This window comes from Centruroides vittatus, unplaced genomic scaffold (genome assembly GCF_030686945.1).
Source record: "Centruroides vittatus isolate TY-2023 unplaced genomic scaffold, ASM3068694v2 scaffold_3293, whole genome shotgun sequence".
NCBI classification, from domain to species: domain Eukaryota; kingdom Metazoa; phylum Arthropoda; class Arachnida; order Scorpiones; family Buthidae; genus Centruroides; species Centruroides vittatus.
The window spans coordinates 578,037-597,252 of NW_027122702.1; the positions used below are offsets into that span (position 1 = coordinate 578,037).

Sequence of the window (19,216 nt, forward strand, 5' to 3'; positions counted from 1 at the left end):
GAACAAATATTTAATTTTAATTTATTTTGGTTGCATCAATTGTAAGAAATGATATTACTTGCTGTTGAAGAGATAATATTAATGCAGCTTCTTTTTGTTTAGGAGACTTATAATTTCGAGATAATTCTTGAGAACGTTGACTATCTAGTCCCAATTTTTTTCTCAAAAATTCGTTCTCATCAGATAAATCACTAATCTCTATTTCTGCCAAATTTATTTGTTGAATAAGATCTTCTATTTGCCTACAATTAAATTCGAAAAAATTAAAAATTTTTATTGATATCAAAAGTCACAATGATGATAATGCTAATTACAGTAGTCATTGACTTACTGATATAATAATATCTAATATTTTATCTAAATCTTTTTTTGCAAAAGAGTACAAAATTAATTAAATCATCATCTAAATAATGGTTCATTTATAAAGTAATTTTTAATAATTAGTTCTTCTCAATAGTTTAGACCAGTGATTCTCAAAGTGGGGGTTGCAAAAAATATTTGGGAGTCACAGAAAAATTGATTACATCAATTTTTTTTTCAAATATTTTATAAATTTACTATGGATTCATGTTTAGAAATAGTAGAAATAAAAAATATATAAAATAATTTTACTTAAATAAATTGCACATGTAAATAAAAACAATATCAATATTTTAATATGAGCCTGAATATAACATTTAAAAATTTATGCACTATTGGGGAATCCCTGAGCTTCCACTGCCTACCTAAACTATGATAGAACAACATTGTCATTTGGAACAGTGTTCGCTAGCAGTGCTGTGTCTGTAGGAAATTTGAAATTTTTAAATGCAAAAGAGGGTCACAGACCAAAAAGTTTGAGAAACACTGGTTTAGACAATATATGTGGTTGATCAAATGCATCATACTGTTTAGACCAGTGGTTCTTAACTGGTGTTCCATGAACCTTTGTTGCAAGTGTTCTGCAAAGTTATGAAAGTGGCATACTAGCTGAAACTATGATTATACAAACTTTAGGCTAGTTTTCAACTTATGCTAAAGTTTGTCTGCATTGTAAACTTGAATTTACACCTTGTAAACTCTCCATTGTAAACTTTCAGTTTACAATGCAGACAAGGTGCAACTTGCATTTTGCAGTTGCTCTTTGTTTGCATTGAACTTTATTCTTGTTACCTTTGCAAAGACAAGAAACTCAGATATTATATCTAAGCAAATTTTTTTGCTTAGATATAACATCTGCATTTCTTGCAAATTTTTTTTTGCATAGATAATCCCTAGTTTTAAAAACATTACTGGCAACATTAAAACCTACACTAGATCAAGTTGTAAGTATGTTTAATTGCATCAAGTCAAGACCATTAAAAAAAGATTGAATATCTATGGAAGCTCAGTACAAAATTTTTCTTTTGCATGTTAAAAGTAATATGGTTATTCAAGGATAATGTAGTATGCCCATTTTTTTACAACTTTAGAATGAATCGTTGGTCTTTTTCCAAAATGAAGGTACAAATGCTTTTATAAAATGTCTTAAAAATAATATTCAGTGTGATAATTGGCATATTTAGCCAATATTTTTAATTACTTGAATTATGTTAATACAAATATCCAAGGAAAAATTATAATATTTTTACACATTGTCAGCATTTTAAGAAAAGTATCTCTGAAAAATTACATTTCAGAAAAAAAAAAGGCCTAAATACAGTAGAGCAGCAATTCTCAACCTTCTTAGCTCCACAATCCCAAATAGTAAATATACATAAAATTAATATTTTGCAACCCCCCACCCAAAGGAATAATAACAGTAAGCCTTACTATTACTAACTGAATTTTGACAGTAATTATAAATGTAAATTATAAATTAAATTTTTTCAATGTTGAATCAATGTCTTAATTCAATGTTGAATCATAGAGTTAGAAGCTTCTTGCATAATATACATGTCTTTTTATATGGTCTGTAGGTGTTGCTGGTTGTTTTAGTCATTATATACATGTAGTTTCAGTTTTTGTTTTAGTACTAAAACTAGATTGGATGACTAAAACAATGGTAGATTTTAGTATTCAATACTATTTTAGAGATATAAAAGATGTATAATTGGTAATCCACAATTTATTATTGAAACATTGTATGACATAAGAAGATCTGGCAAAGCTTTGGAATCAGTTTACAGATAATTGATGGTTAACTTATACTATGGTATTAATAACAACTTTAAATTAAATGCATTTGCAAAATGCTTGTATCAAATACTTATTAAAATTATTTATTACTGCAATAGTTATAATTCAAACAGGTGTAATAGTTTAAAAAACATAAATCATTTTTATTTTATAACTATTAAAATAAAACATACTTATCCCTAATCCTTATCATACTCTTGCATTCTTTAATTTCTGTAACTGCATCTGCTAATCCATACTGACCCTAAGATTAATTATAAAGATAAGAATAGAAATCTTTATTTTTTTAATTAAAACTATTTGAGAATCACCCATTTAACATTAATTTTAACATAAAATTAATTCAGCTTTAAATTCAACAATGAATTAAAAACATGTATGGATTCTAAATACAAAACAAAAAGTTATTGTTATAAACCTACCATTTCATATTGTCGCATACGATTCAAAGCTTCATTTAGAGCTTTATCCTTCTTTTTTGTTTCTTCTTCAATTTCAGCTAGCATTTCTTGAGTTAATTCAAGAGCATGTGCAGTCTCGTGTAATGAATTCTGAAGAAGAGCAACCTTATCAGACTGCCTATTTTTATCATCATCTTTTCCATCGTCTAGTTGAAGCTTTAAATTTTCAATGATTTCAGTACTTTCTTCAATGTCTTTTGTTGCTCGAGCTAATTGTTGTTTCAACGAATTAAGCTGTCTATCTTTTTCTTCAAGAGCCTTTATATATAAATTTTAATTATTGTTTTTCATTATTTTCTCTCTTTAAAAATTGTAATTTCATAAACCAATCCATAGTACATGTATATGTTATCTTTAAAATAAGTAATGTATTTACTTATTTAAAAGAATTTAATATTATTTTATTATTTTTTTGTTAACTATATATCAAATCTGAAATACAACAATGAAAATTTATTAATGTTGAAAGATTTTAAAACTTCTTCAGTTTCAGTGAATTCTCATTAAAATTATAGTAAAGTTTTGAAGCTCTAAACATTAATAAATATAATTTTATCTAGTGATATTATATATTAAAACAAACACAATAAAATTTAAAACTTTATATCTTAAAATACATTGATGTATGATAGAAGTTAAAATACTGAATAACAAAGTATTAATTTATGATAGACATTGTGAATTCAATTTTCTAATTTAATATCACTTATATAAAGTCAAATATAATATCAAAAATTTGCACTTCAGTAATCATTGAAGTATTTTCTTCAAAGAAATAATCATTTGTTATTCAATTATTCTAATTTTTATTTTTGTAATCTTATTTACTAAAATATATTTCTTATTATGTTGTTATATGTAAATGATTGCTAAATATTTGTAAATACATTCAACAAAAATAATCAAAAATATTCATGATAAACTATACTAAGGATACCATAAATAGATTTAGAAAAATAAAAGATTATATAATTAATTAACATCATTTTACAGAGTTTCCTAAAAAACACTGATTAGTCCAAAATAACACTTTCCTTGTCAAGCTTTCACTTTTCCATTCAATAAACAGACAGTGTGGAATTTTATGTTGCCCCTATCAGCTTTGATAAGACATCTTTGCAATGATAATCCTGATAGGAACAATGTAAAAATCCATTCTGAAAATGGGATAAATGATCCTGAAAATATGCAATATGGCTATTGAATGGCAATTTATGAAATAAAAATGTTTGATAAGGCAAACATTGTTTTGGACTAATCAAATCTTTTAGGAACTCAGTAAACTAAGTATCACAGTGTTGTTACAGGATTGACTAACATCTAGTTTTGTTTTCTGAAACATAAATTAGATCACAGTTTATAAGATTTATTATTAAGATTTAAATTTTCATATTCAAAAAGTAAACATTTTGAGATAGTTTACAAATGACAACTTTAAAAATTATCAAAAAAAACATAAATGAAAAGCTAAATAAATTTTACAATTATTTTCTCAATTACACATTTTGAATTATTATTTTATCAAAATTTTAAAGTTTTTAAGTAATACAGGATCTTAAGTTAAAATATGAGTTTTTTCTCATATTTTACATGAAAAAAATCAAATGAAAAGTTAGTTTAATTCTTATTCATTTCATTACATATTAATATATAAAATAATTACAAAATAAGATATAAAAAAAATATAACATAAAATATTACCTTGCTGAGTATTGCAACAGTAGCATGATCTCCATCTAATTTAAAAGAAATCATCTGTGATTGTAACTTTTTTACCAGATCTTGATAATGAAGTATTTCTTCTTCTTTTTTCCTTAATATTTCCTTTAAAAATTTGAATCTAATGTTACAAACATTACTCAAAAAATTTTAAAATTATATAAAATAATTCATAAATTATTCAAGTAAAGAACTAAATGTTATATACTGTAAAATTTTTTACATAAAAAGTATCATAAATTTTTATTACACAAAAAGAATCTAAAAATTTTTTTATTGAGTTTTCTTACTGAAATTGTATTGAAGTCAGAGTCAGAGAAGAGAGAAATATGTTTGTATTATAAATTGATAACTTTAAAAAAAACAAAAAGGTTTTGGATTTAGATTGGTTAATTTCTAAGTACTTGATTTGGGCATAAATAATTACCGTAAATATTAATAAAGTATAATTTACTACAAATTTATAACAAATTAACTTTGTAATGAGATATACCACTTTTAAATCTACAAGAATATGTAAGTGTAATGTCAGTAAAATGTTTATATAAGTATTTCATGCAATGATTAATTTCTTTTTCTTAATAGTTATGAAATAAATAACCTCAGTTATACAACATCTGTATAAAAAGTGTTACACTTATCAGAAAAGTAAATATTTAGCAGAGATTTATATAAAATTAATAAAGAAAATTTAAATTGCTAACATTCATTTTTCATTGACTAATTTTATTGTAAAACTACATAATCAGACAAGGAGTGTATTATTTAATTATCATAAAAACCAATCAAGAATGAAATTTTTAAAATAATTTAAAAGATATTTTATATACCAGAGATGGCCAACACGTAGACCGCGGTCGACCGGCCGACCGAAAGGTTTTGAAAGTAGCCCGCGAAGCTAAAGTTGAACAATTTGCTTTCACTTAAATTAATGTTTAAAAATCTTAATTCTATAATTTATTCTTACAATAATAGAATGTCTGTGCAACGTACCCATACTGTTTGTATTTATCCCGATGAACAATGCAAATGAATGTTAACTTTTAAATTAACTGTAGTCGCAATGCATCCGCATATAAATGGCAATAGCATAAAATGGCGAAAAATCATGTGTCAGACAGTAACGTGACAGCCCCTGGCTTCAATCCACTTGTTACTTCTTGTTTGTGCACTTGTATTTACTTTCAATTTTAGGTTTTTTATTTATTTATTCATACAGCGAACAGAAGCAGGTGTGTTAGTCTATTAATTATTGTTTTAAATGTTAGTAATATTTAACCCTATTATTTTAGAATGAATAAACCAAATACAGGGCGGAAAAAAATAAAAACTTATCATTATTTATTTATCATTATTAATTATTTATTAAAATATCTATGAAAAATTTGAAAAATCCTAAAATTGTTTGCCCATATTCATAGTCGCCCGCGGGCTATATTTTACCGAAAAAGTAGCCCCTAAGGGATAAAAGTTTGGCCACACCTGTTATATACAGTATTTTCATATTTTGATACAGATAATAATTTCATAGATACATACATAAATTACATTAAAAACACATTTAACTAATGAAAAAATTTTATTTGCAAAAGCTACATATATCAAAAATGTAATCATGTGTTTTTTCTGTTTTGATCTATTTTCATTTTATCAAATTAAATCAAACAAAACTCAAAATTTTATTAAAAATTTTTAGCTCAATTTTATTGTAAAAAGACTCATTGTTTCAATTAGTGTTCACTTTATTATCTCTTTGCACTTCTTCACTGATCAAAAGAATGGAAGTATTAAAATGACAGTTCTTAGACGTAATTTATTTTTCAAATCAAATGTTTATAGATTTTTATTTTTTCTTGTAATTCACCCAATGTATGGATTTCTTAATTAAAGGAAGATTCTTTCATTATTATAAAAATATATACAGTGAATTGTTGCTAATATACAAAAAATTAAAGCAACAAATTTCATTAGATCAAATAAAGAAAGTTTATCCTTTTGAACCAATAGACTAATTCAATCTCTAATTTCATCCACGAGTTGAATCAGTATAACAAGTCCTATTAATAGATTATTAGTTAGTCACAATAAACTAACATTAATAAAATAATATTTAAAGAACCAGAAGCATTAATTAATTAATTCATTAAGTCAAGATTACAGGAACTGGTTTAAATATTTTTGGGCTTTTTATATATAGTCCATAAATTAATAAATTTATCTTATTTAAATTTAAAGCAATTTGAGATAATTATTTTAAAGATAATGGTAATAAATAAATTATACTAAATTTTAAAAACATATACAATAATAAATAATAAAAAGACAATATTTAGAAAGTGTAAGATCTAATGAATAAACTATTTTTACCTTCCACTCTTGCACTCTTTTGCTAACTGTAATTAATATTTGATCATCACTGTCATCTTTAAAGCTTTCTTGTTGGCTAAAATTTGCAACCTATATAAAAGTAAATGTGTAAATATAAAAGTTTTATGCAAATAAACATATATTTAAAGCAATGTTAAAATAATTGTAAATTAACACTGTCTAAAATTTACTTCTAATTAATTCTGATATATTTTTAAAATATTTATTGAAAATTTTTAAATTGAAACTCTTTTTAACTCTAATTTTAAGAAAATTGAAGAATTAAGCACACCACCTTCATTACTTGGCCACCCCATTGTGGATCTGGTTGAATACATAATGGGCTTAATAAAAAAATTCCTTTTAGTACTCACAGGACAGAAAGAGTATTAAAAATATGATCCATGGATGAAAAATAAGATAATTCATATAATTTGTACTTCTACTTTATTTTCTACTCAATACATTTGAAATTAATCAAGTAAAAGTTAAATTCTTTTATTGACTAACATTGTTGTAAGAGATTATATTTTAGAGAAAGAACTAATTTATTATAATATTAAAAAAATTAATAATTCTCAACTAAAATTTATTGTTTATGAATTTCATTGCAAATTTGAGAAATATTAAAGTTCAAAATGGTTGTTTTAAAACAATTTTTTATTCAATTATATATAATTTTTAAAAATCTTAGACAGATCTCAGAAAGAATTATCAAGAATATAATATATTGCTTTATTGACAATTTCAGATAATAATCATATAATTTATTTACATAAGTTAATTAATGATCAATAATAAATATGGGAAATTTTCTGATCAAGTTTGTAGAAGAGTTGTTTCTAAAGCACTTCCTAGATTTCAGCTAATTATTTCAAATATTTTATTAAAGACAAATTATAAAAAGAAAAATGATTAACATATATTTATTTTAAACTGCCATAAATTTTCTTAAGACAAAATCAAGTAAAATCTCATCTTCATCTTCTTCCAGATTTGGAGACAAGGTTAATAGCAGACCCAGAAACATATTTTCCCAGACATCCAAATTTTGCAATTATAGAAATAAGTCAATCAAATATAAAAATGTTTACAATTTAAAGCTCTGCAATTTTTGAAAACTGCAGCCTGATAAATTTATATTATTAAATTACACATTCTTATATATATTAAAAACCAACCTCATTTTTATAATAATCTCTTTCTTTCTTAAGTTCATGCACTGCTGCTTGTGACTGATGAAACATTTCCTATTAAAAAAACCATACAAATGAATAATTTAAAAAATAAATTATTATTATTATTATTTCAAATTTCTATTTACATTTATATATGTTGTGTATTGGGTCTGCTACCCAAATTTGTTTGTCTGCCGATCTGGCAACACTTGTGGCCAGCATTATGTTGAGAGGCAACATCAGAAACGAACGGTATTGGCACAGGCTTCTTCAACAGGTAGCAAGCTTGGATTACATGTACTTCTCTACAGAACATTAAAATAGTCATCTGATTTATTAGTTAAGTGCTTTCATTTTACTGTAGCTATCAATACATTTTCTGATCCATAGGGGTAGTAGTGGTTCAAATCCATCTTGACAGACCAGAAAATGTATCAATAGCTACAGTAAAATGAAAACACTTAACTAATAAATCGAATGACTATTTTAATGTTCTGTAGATAAGTACATGTAATCCAAGCTCACAACCCATTGAAGAGACCATACCAATACTGTTCGTTTCTGATGTTGCCAGCTCAACATAATGCTGGCTGCAAGTGTTGCTAGATCGACAGACAAACCCAATACACAACAATGTATATTACATAATATTGCCACTAGGTAAATAATCTCATTATAACTATATTATTTACTTACATTTCAAAGCTGTTGTATGAAAATGATTAAATAATAAGCAAACAACAATAAAATATAAATTCTAATGCAAAAAAAAAAATTCCATGCTTAATCTTAAAAAACAGCTTTAAAAACAATCATATCTTACATTGAATGCAAATTGAATCTGCATTCTTCATATTATTGAAAAAGTATAACCAGTTAAAGTATACTTATCAAGATTTTTTATATAAGCATTTAATTTACCTTAATATCTAATCAAAAATTCTTTAAAACTTTTAAAATTATATATTTTATAAATTTTAAGAATTTATAATAATTAATAAATTAAAATTGTAATATTTTAAAACCATTTATATAATAAATAACCAATTATAATTTTTTTTTCTGTTAAATTATGCATGGGATTAATTTTTTTCTATTGCAGAGAATTTAATACTTTGATAAACATTCTTTTTGTTTTAAAATATCCAAGATATATTAACAAAATGAGAAAAGTTAACAATAAAATTAAACTATAAAAATGTTGTTATTAATAAAAATACTAACACAGTTGGTCTTGATTTAACTAGATTTAAAACAAAAAAAATTTCTGTCCTAAAGAAAAAAAAAATAAAATTTTTTTATTCAGAAATAAAGCAGGCTAAAATGTTGAATCAATGAGTATAAATTACTCAATGTACAGTATAATATTTTATTCACACTTACAAAATATATAATTTTAACACATCCTACATATTGTAAGTTCATTATTAATATATTTATTCAAAATATATTAGATTTAACAAAGTTTGGGCAATACCGGAAATCCTTTCCCAATTAGACTATTAAATTCCTTAATTTAATGAACTAACTGAACCTCTTGTACCATAAGTTTCATTACTCAGAACTGTAGAATAAATAAAAAGTTTATATATTTAAAAAATTTTAATCATTCAGTTATAATTAAAATTCATTCTTATTACAATACATAGTTACATCATTTATTAAACTGTTAATGTTTCTTTGATTTTTATTTGTATTGAAAAAGCAATCAAATATATGTAATTCAAGCTTAATCTTTGATAAAAATGTTAAATTACATATATTATGCTTGATCTTAAAATAAATATAAATATATTGGTTGATAAATAAATCTATCTAGGCTGAACTTTTCCACTATCTACAGATTAAATATATTTTAAGTTTGTTAAATAATAAGTATGTTTTAATATAACAAAAACATAAAATCAATGTAGTAAACATTTTTTAAAACAGATTATTTTATAGATTTTACAGCTGCTCTTATTCAAATTCAAATATTTTTAAAAAGTAAATATAACTCTTCAATGATATAAAATAACATATAAATATTATAAATACATTACATAAAATTTCTCTAATATGGTTAATTTTTTGATAGAATAAATTATAAATATAATCTAAAATTTCCAAAAAACTTGAATTTTACAAATTAACATTTTATTAATGAACGAAAAGAAAAGCTACCTAGTAATATTTGAAAAATTAATTAAACATTAGTTATATTTTATACAATGAAAATAAATCTTAATCTTTAAATATTTACACTTTATGATTATTATTGTGTTTTATTGTGAGATACTAAGCTATTATATTAATTTGATAAACTGTACTAACTTCAGTTTTTATGTAATATTTTAACCCCTTGTAATGAACTAAAGTTCATACAATAAAGAATTGAATTGAATATTTACACTTTAGTTTATTCCTCATAAATGTATAATTTAACTTAATGTTAAATATTTAAAAACTATTATTTTGATAATTCAATTACTTTTAATTTGATGTATTCATTTGTCATTTTCTCTATCTGTTGAACAGCATCTTCAAGTTTTTCTTGAAGATTATTTACTTGCTGTTGAAGATTTTCATTTTTGTTCTCATATTCCTAAAATGAAATTGTAATTATTAGTGAAAAAATAAAAAAAATTAATTTTATATATATTTATTTATTATTTCTTAATAATTTTAAATATTAAAATAAATATATATAAACATACATAAAGGTTGCACAAATCAAAGTGAGAATTTTGGATGATTGGCAAGGTGACTTGCCATTACAAGCAACTGTCCCAGTGCATCACTAGATTTTGGATACCCTAAGCAAGGAACATCTGTTATTCACTGTGGAACAAGACTTCAATGATGTCTCAGATCTCAGCATCAATAGTGAACCAGTGGCCCCAGAGAGCTTTTTTCAATGGCCCAAAGATGTGATAGTCACAAGGCAAGGGTTGGGGATATAGGAGGATGGTTAAGGACCTCCCAGCAGAAGTGCCACAGCAAAATCTTGGCACACTGTTGCCAAATGCAGGTGTATAATGTCATGTAATAGAATAACTCCTTTGACATCATACTGGGTCAATTACTCTTGATGGCTGTTTGTATAACATAATGCAGTATGTGGTTGGATGAATCCATGTCATGACCATACATAGTCAACTTGCTTCAGCACACGCAAACAGCATGTTACAATAGCACTTTTCAATGATAATAGCTTGCTTCTTGACATACAATGTCATCTATTGGTGCAAATACAAAGCTCTATGTATACAAATACAAGAGTCTCACTTTCATTTGTACAACCCATATAGGCCTACACAGTGATTAATTTTTTATGTGAAAATTTTCAGGACTGATTCTTTGAATAATTTTGACTATAAAAGTTCTTTGATCAGCAAAGAATATTCTCTGCCACAATGATTGGCATATGTGGCCACATATTAAACATATGGTAACTTTATAACTATGCCATTTTGAATATATGTTGGTATGAACTTTTATGATAGAAATTATTCAAAGAATCAGCCCTCTGAAATCTTTTGCATAAAAAATGAATCCTGTATATATTTAAAATTTATTTTTTTACAACAATAAACAATTTAGTAATTATAATAATTTCAAGTTTGAATACATATGTTATAGTTATACACTTGCACATTACAGAAATAAGAACAAAATTCATGGAATTTTGGAATCATTTTTAGAATGAGCCACATATGTACAAAACAATTCATATTTTATGAGTTGCTTGTTTTACAGTCTAGAAATGTTCATTTTTATCCTTCATAAACTCAAGTGTATCAAATACATCATAGTGAATCAAATAATATACAGTTCATAATCAGTCAAAATAGGATTCATTTCAATACAAGTTAAAGAAATTTGATTACACAGTATGTTTAATATTTCCTATTCTTACAATTTACAATTATATGATTTACTTAGCAAAGCAGAAAATAGATCAGTATCACAGTTACCATAAATGTTTTATGCATTACAGAATTCTATGCAATACTAAGCATTGTTGAATATACTGAAGAGATAATATAATTAGCTTTATTGGTTGAGGACAGACTCTAATATTACCAGCACTTTATAGTGTTATTAATTTAAATATATTATATATAATGTTGCAGTTCAAGTCATTCAATGCTTTTAAAGTGTTAAGTACAGAAGTATTCGTAATGTAATCAACTAAAAAGAAACCAACAAAATAGAAATAGTAGTATAATTTGCTTCTTGTTTGGATGACTATGTAAATTTTCTATTGGCTATTAATATGCCTCAAACCCAAACTTATCATAACAACCACAAATGACTTTAAGATAACTATTTTTCATTTCATTTTTATTGACTTCAATATGCATTTTGGATGTATAAATTCGCCCTTCATCAGTTTACAGTCTATATCTGTATAAATAAAAATATAAGTGCGCGTTTGTTCAAAATCTTAAATCTCCGAAAGTTCTTCACCGATTGCTTTGAAATTTTGACATAACAGTACATTCAAATACACGTGTTTTTATATACCTACTATTATATAGATGTCACACTTGTGACAGGTAAAAACATGTTTTTGAAAAGCAGCGCCATCTGTTGGACATAAAAGCAACACATGCTATACTAAATATTTTACGATTCCATTTCAATGTTTCCGATTGCATTGTTAAATTGAATTTATTTTCATTTTGATTTAATTATTTCATGCGACATTGCAATAAACAATAAATAAAGTTGCAGTTTATATTTTTATTTGTTGGTATTGTCTAATTGTCTACAATTTAATTAATTTTTATAGATACACTTATTTAATCTAAATATATAAAATTACTTGTCCTGACTAACTAAGAGATTGATTCATCAACACACAGAGCAAACCACTGAACCTAGAGGTGACAGAATGTGGTGCATCACAGAATGTGCATATGTAGTGACAGATTTCCCATTAGACCTATTAGACCTAAACATAGAGGTGCAAGGGTTTGGGGTGCAAAAAATCAAACTAATAATAATTATAATAATGAAACAATAATCTTATAACAAGAAACAATTTATATATGAATTAGTGCAAATTAAAAATTTAACTAGGGACAAAATAAGACATATCAGTTCAGCAATATTTGTATGAACCATTGAAAGTGATCTAAGTCACTTTTCATCTACTGGAATATTTAATATTCCTATTTCTTTACAATGAATAAGTAAATAATGCTGTCAGGAACTAAAACTCAGTAGCAACATAGTGTTTTGGAAAAAACTAACATCACTTTGCTTTCAACTGTTCATATAAGACTTATTTTAAACTATTTGTCTTTATATAACTATTCTTCTTTAAGCTCACCTTCTTGTTTAAATATTTAGGATGTGTCCTGCACCAATGATAAGGATTTAAAATTCTAAATATGTAATCTGCAGGTAAGCTTGAAGAAGATTAAGAATCACTCAAAATATCAATCAAAATATATTCATATATTTTGCATAAACACAATGGTAGTACTAATAATGGGTTTTGAACAACAGTCTTTTGCCCTTTTAATATTTAAAATCTGTAAAAATACAATTATTGCAAAATTAAAATTATAAAATTGAATCATTCAGTGAAAAAGTGGTATTATTAGTTTATGTTATGGGCCTGGTGTGTCATATTTCTAAATGCACCACTGTATATATATTTATTATATTATTCATTTCATCATCATAATAATAATATTATTATTTATATTAAACATAGATAATATTTTTAAAACTGTGCAAATCATTGGATATATTTATTTACTACTGTAAATTTGAATATTGTTTTAGAATATCTGTTACATGGTTGGTTCAAACCTGATCATATTCAGCAATTATGAAATTACTTCATGGTTTTCATTTTTGTACTGCTTACTGCTCTTTAAAATTATATTCAATTATATTAAAAATAGAACAAGAAAATATTTTGTATTGTAAAATAAAAATATCAAAAGAGATCTAAATTGTAAGAGTTTGTTCAATCTTATAATATAATAGAGATGGGTTGGTAATAATAATAATAATAATAAGCACAGAGCCCAGACGGTTAAGAGTTGAAAGTTGAAATTTGGTACACAGTTAGGATATGTCATGAGAACATACACAAAGAAGGGATTTTTCGAAATTCCCCCCGCAAGGGAAAGGGACAGGATTAAGGCTTACCATGAAGCACTCAGCTTCTATTATACTAATCAAATAATTTAAAAAGCCAATGCGATCGGTAAAATTTTCAATTCTAAAAAACTTTAAGTTAAAAACCAAGTAGAAAACTACTCTTTAAAATCCGACTTCGAGTGAGTTAAAAAACAAATAAACAGAAACGAAAAGATGCTATACTTTTTTCATAATTTTATTGGTTCTATTCCCCAAATGCATTTCGCCAAGCCTCATCAGTGGGTAGTTGAGTTTTGGTAACCTCCGTTCCTTTTATGCTGGATGATGTTTTCCCAGTATGCATCTATCTGCATACCGTCATTCAGATTGATTAAATTTGCATATTCTTTTATACAAAAATGTTCTATTATTCTACGTTTTAAACAATCTTCTTCTTTATAAAGTATTTTTATATTATTTCTGTCTATGTTACAAAAATTATTTTTATAATGTAGGTACCACGGTGATTCTTCTCTTTTTAATCTTATTGCTGCCTCGTGCTCTTTTAAATGAGCAATGAGTACTTCTAACTTCCTTCCGGTTTCTCCGACGTAAGACTTCGTTTGTGGACAAGTACAAGATAATTTATAAATTACACCTGCAACCATTTTTGTATAAAAGAATATGCAAATTTAATCAATCTGAATGACGGTATGCAGGTAGATGCATGCTGGGAAAACATCATCCAGCATAAAAGGAACGGAGGTTACCAAAACTCAACTACCCACTGATGAGGCTTGGCGAAATGCATTTGGGGAATAGAACCAATAAAATTATAAAAAAAGTATAGCATCTTTTCGTTTCTGTTTATTTGTTTTTTAACTCACTCGAAGTCGGATTTTAAAGACTAGTTTTCTACTTGGTTTTTAACTTAAAGTTTTTTAGAATTCTATTATACTATTTTAGATGTGGTTTTTTGCATTTTTGATTGCGTTTTAATAGGGTATGCCATGAGAATGCACATTAAGTAGGGAGTTTTCAAAATTTCCACCATGGGAGAAAGAGAGGGTTAAGGATTACCTCCAAGAACTTAGCTTCTACTGTACTATTTTAGATGTCTTTTTTGCATTTATGCAGAAAATCAAAGATATTTTTAGACCCTTCTAAAAATTCTCAATTATATTTAACGTTTCATCATATATAAACTTGACACAGGGAGCGCATGCACGTAATTTCTCTTTCTTCGAACTCTTCGTCTTAATGTTCGATTTTATGTTCAAATTTATATTTATGAATGATTCTGGAAGATCCAGCTTATTTTTCAAATTTATTAAACCTGAAGAAGAACCCAGAAAGAGTTACAAAAACGTTTATTATCACTTAGTGGTACTATGCACCGGTTAGTGGTTGCAGTGAGTCTTATTTATTGTTATCCCAGTGTGGTAGGCAGATACCTAAGAATTCTCTAATTAGTCTTGAAAGAGGAAGGACCTAATTCTTGCACTTGGTGAAAACAGGTAAGATCAGCTAAAATCTAATAATCTTAATCTTTGCTATCATTACTTTTTGTCTGAACAATGCCAGGCTCATCTGCTAGTATATGATAATACAGAATCTATAATAATCATGTGATGATATCATCACTAATATCCTACAATTGTAAATAAGTAATTTCTGAAAAACAAGATTTTTATGTTTGAATACTTTTAATAAATTTTAAATGTATTAAATTTTTAAAATCTCATTAAGCTTTTGGATAAATAACTCTTCATATAATTTTAAAAATAAATTTTAAAAACTTACATAGAACAAATAATCATCACTATATTAGAAAATACTTTTAATACAGCAGCATATCTCTGTTTTACAATATACAAAATCAACTCAAAAAATAAATGAATTAATACTTACAATAAAATTAATGTTGCTGAAATTTATATTTAGATCTAAATATGATTTGAAATCTAGCAAAAAGTTATTAAATGTTTTAAAATTCATAGCAAAATTATTTCTTTCTAATTTAGAAATTACAGGTACTCCTCACTTTATGACGGAGTTCTGTTCCGACGACTACATCGTTAAGCGAATTGGTTGATAAGCGAGGAGCTTGTGCCAGAAATATAGGATCGTTGTAAAATTATACAAATTATGCAACAAACTTCAAATTTATTTATAAAAAGACTATTATAGTACGCGTAAGCCTATTATAGTACGCGTAAGCCTATTATAGTACGCTTAGTGCGCATGTCACTATTTGCCACTGACCAACACTCAAGCTGAGAAAGGGGATTCCCCAAACTGCACGTTGAAACTTGATTGGTCATAAGTGCGAGTGGTCGTTAAGCAGCTAGGTTGTAAAGTGAGGAGTACCTGTATACATTTCTTAAATTTGAATTTATTTAAATTTAAATTATTTTTATATATTTTATTAGTTTCTAATAATACCTTCACTTCATCAAACAATTTATTTATTTGTTGGTTTTTCTCATAGAGTTTCTGGGTTAGATCTTTATATGTGTCAGTACTTTTAGTTTCAGTAACATCTTGTAGCTGTTCAATTTTTTGACAGCCTTCAGACAATTCTTCTTTAAACTGCTGAATCTGTAATGTGTATAATAATGTCAAAAGTTATAATTATATAGAAATATATAAAAATATCAATTACTTACTATAATAAAATATTTTCAAAGGAATATCAAAAATAACTAATTATTATTGATATATTTTTGTTTTTTTAACATTCCTTAAAGTTCAGTTCTGATAAATTCAAATCTATTCTATAATGTTAAATCATTAAAAAAAGTAAACACAGTATGTTAAAATTCAAGTTTATAGACAATATTGTGAGCACCGAGGGGGTTCGACGACGAGTCTTATCCCCACTTACTGGCTACAGGATGGTAAATCCCATACACAGTTGTCAACGAATGGCTAGAAGGGCTAAAATTGAGTGGGGAGTGTGGTGAGTAAGTCAAAGGGTTCTGAGTAATGACAGGTTGATAGATTAACAAAATAACAAATTTAATATAAACATAAAGAGGTTAAATACGTAGGGGCACTTACAGGTTATACTATTTATAACTAATAAACTGAGAGAGTGAGTTTACATAGACCTTTAAGTAAATACTTCGTGATGACGCTTATTAGCTCCTAGATTCTTCTAGGTGACGTTGGTGATATAGGTATTGGCGGGAGGATTTCTTCCTTGCTCAGGAGGTCCACGCTGTATATGGCGTCTCGTACGCTTGTACGCGATATCCATATGGATGATCATGTGCAATCTCTTTTTAAATGCGTTTCACATGATAACTGTCCGAGGTCATTATGATGCAATATGTTCTAAGTTTGAATTTAGGTCTGTGTTTTGTGGATACAGCTGTCAAGAATCAGATGTCTTGACGATTTATGGATATTTTCTATCTGTTATTGTGGTTCGTCTTACCTCATAAATTTGTTTATTGGACAGTTTGTTATCGTGACTAATTGTCTGGTTTGAGTAAGTTTCTCTGTTAAATCTAAACATCATAACAATCGTTGACTTGGAGTGATATTTGATCAGAGTTTTTATCTGTCGAGCAATCTTGAGATATAAGATGTGGGGGTTTTTCCCGGTTGTCCTCTTTCTCCCTTTTGACCTTATTGTTGCCCCCTTCTAGGGGAGAATATCAGAATCTTTACTACTTAAATTAGTGCTTTAATTAATGTCAATCAAACAAAGTGGGAATGGTAAAGGGGACAGAAATCTCACAATATTAAGTATTTTTGCATCATGGTAGACTTTCGCCAAATAATTATAAAATTATGAATAATTAATGAAATCATATACATAATCTATACTATTAAATAACTGTATTAATACATAAAAGAAACTTACATCATATTTCAAATCACTATTTTCCCTTTGTAATTGTTTTACTAGTTCCTGCTCCTAGCAGAATAATTATAACAAATTAACATAAATATTTATTGTATTTTTAAAGAAATTATATATATATATAGGCCATACATAAAGATGTAAATTACTTTTTTCACATTGTTTGTAAGGCCAAGTATTTCTTCTTGATTATCCTGAAGTTTATTTCGTAAGATATTATTTTCTTTCTCTAGATCTATAATTTCTTCTTGTAACTGTTTTGTATAACTGTTTTCACTAACACTCTATAATTTAAAAATTAAATTATGATTTATAATTTGCTTGATATAAATATAAAAAACATTAACAAAAAATACTTATAATTACTTTCTGAGATTCTAATTGATATTTCAGATCATTAATTTGCTCTAACAATTCTTTCTCTCTTTGACCATCTGATATTCCCTGTTTTTCAGCCATTTGAACCATTTCTTCCATTGCTACTTCTGCTTGCATTGACTTAATCTTGTATAGTATTAAAAAAATAAAATAAAATTATTAATTGAAAACTGAAAATAATACTACCAGTTAATGTAAAACTTGAGCTATTTATTTCATTAAAATATTTTGTTTCAAGCATATCAAATTTAATTAATAATTTAAATTAAAGTCTTTATTAATTACATTAATATTTCATTTTTTTTATTTTTAAAATAAATTACAAATTATTTTCACCTGCATCACTCCTCTTGTTACAAGAAACAGTCTGCGTAATTTTTCTGGATCATCTTCTTCTTCAGGATCATACTAAATTTATCAATAATAAATTAACTAATAAAGCACATGTATAAAATAAAATATATTATAATAATTACCTTTGCTAATTGATAATACAAATCATCTTCTTTATCCGCAAGAGCATCCAAAGGAATATTAATCACAAGATCCCAATTTAACGGAGCCATTTAACTTTGTCAATATGTTTTTTATGATATTATATGTGTTATTTTAAAATGGCCTGAAAAATTAAATATAATACTTTGAATATAATGAATATTATTAAAAAAAACTAATTATAATTTTGAATTTGTCTTAGATAATTATACATTTTAATTTATTAACATTAAAATTATACTATATTAAAAATACCACAAAGCACTCAGCAAAATATACATATGCATACACTTAACACCTTATTCTTGCCGAGAAATATAAATTTATTTAAAACAAACAAACGTTTTCAGCCTGATTCACAGGCCATCTTCAGGTTTAGAATACATTTGAATTAAAAATTCTATCATTGGAACACAAAATTCAAATTCAAAATTAATAAGAAACATTTAAACAAAAAATTAAATAGACAACATAAATATCAATAAAACTAAAACATAAAAATA

The 19,216-nt window shown here is 25.8% G+C and overlaps 2 protein-coding genes across 2 annotated transcripts in view; both read right to left on the bottom strand.

The window, feature by feature from the left end:
• The window catches only part of LOC136988353 (centrosomal protein of 290 kDa-like), a 28,210-nt gene extending 28,012 nt beyond the window's left edge, over window positions 1-198 (bottom strand). The window contains exon 1 of the mRNA XM_067286242.1: window positions 59-198. The gene's annotated coding sequence lies outside the window, so the exon portion shown is untranslated. The remainder of the gene's footprint in view (window positions 1-58) is intronic.
• Window positions 17-18,784, bottom strand: LOC136988357 (centrosomal protein of 290 kDa-like). The gene is made up of 13 exons (XM_067286244.1): window positions 18,695-18,784; window positions 18,555-18,626; window positions 18,207-18,344; window positions 17,990-18,124; window positions 17,841-17,894; window positions 16,412-16,567; window positions 10,353-10,466; window positions 7,886-7,954; window positions 6,705-6,794; window positions 4,320-4,442; window positions 2,580-2,876; window positions 2,331-2,401; window positions 17-242 (listed from the first exon to the last, which is right to left on the bottom strand). Exons 1-13 carry the CDS (start codon window positions 18,782-18,784, stop codon window positions 17-19), a joined length of 1,635 nt encoding a protein of 544 aa, XP_067142345.1.
• Window positions 18,785-19,216: the final 432 nt, after the last annotated feature.

Excerpts from the sequence above, each read along its gene's own strand:
- LOC136988357 (XM_067286244.1), bottom strand. The coding sequence starts at position 18,784 with ATGGCTCCGTTAAATTGGGATCTTGTGATTAATATTCCTTTGGATGCT. Across the intron at positions 6,795-7,885 it reads GAGATTATTATAAAAATGAG|GTTGCAAATTTTAGCCAACA; the intron begins GTTGGTTTTTAA and ends ACTTTTATATAG. Across the intron at positions 2,877-4,319 it reads CTGTTGCAATACTCAGCAAG|GCTCTTGAAGAAAAAGATAG; the intron begins GTAATATTTTAT and ends TTATATATAAAG.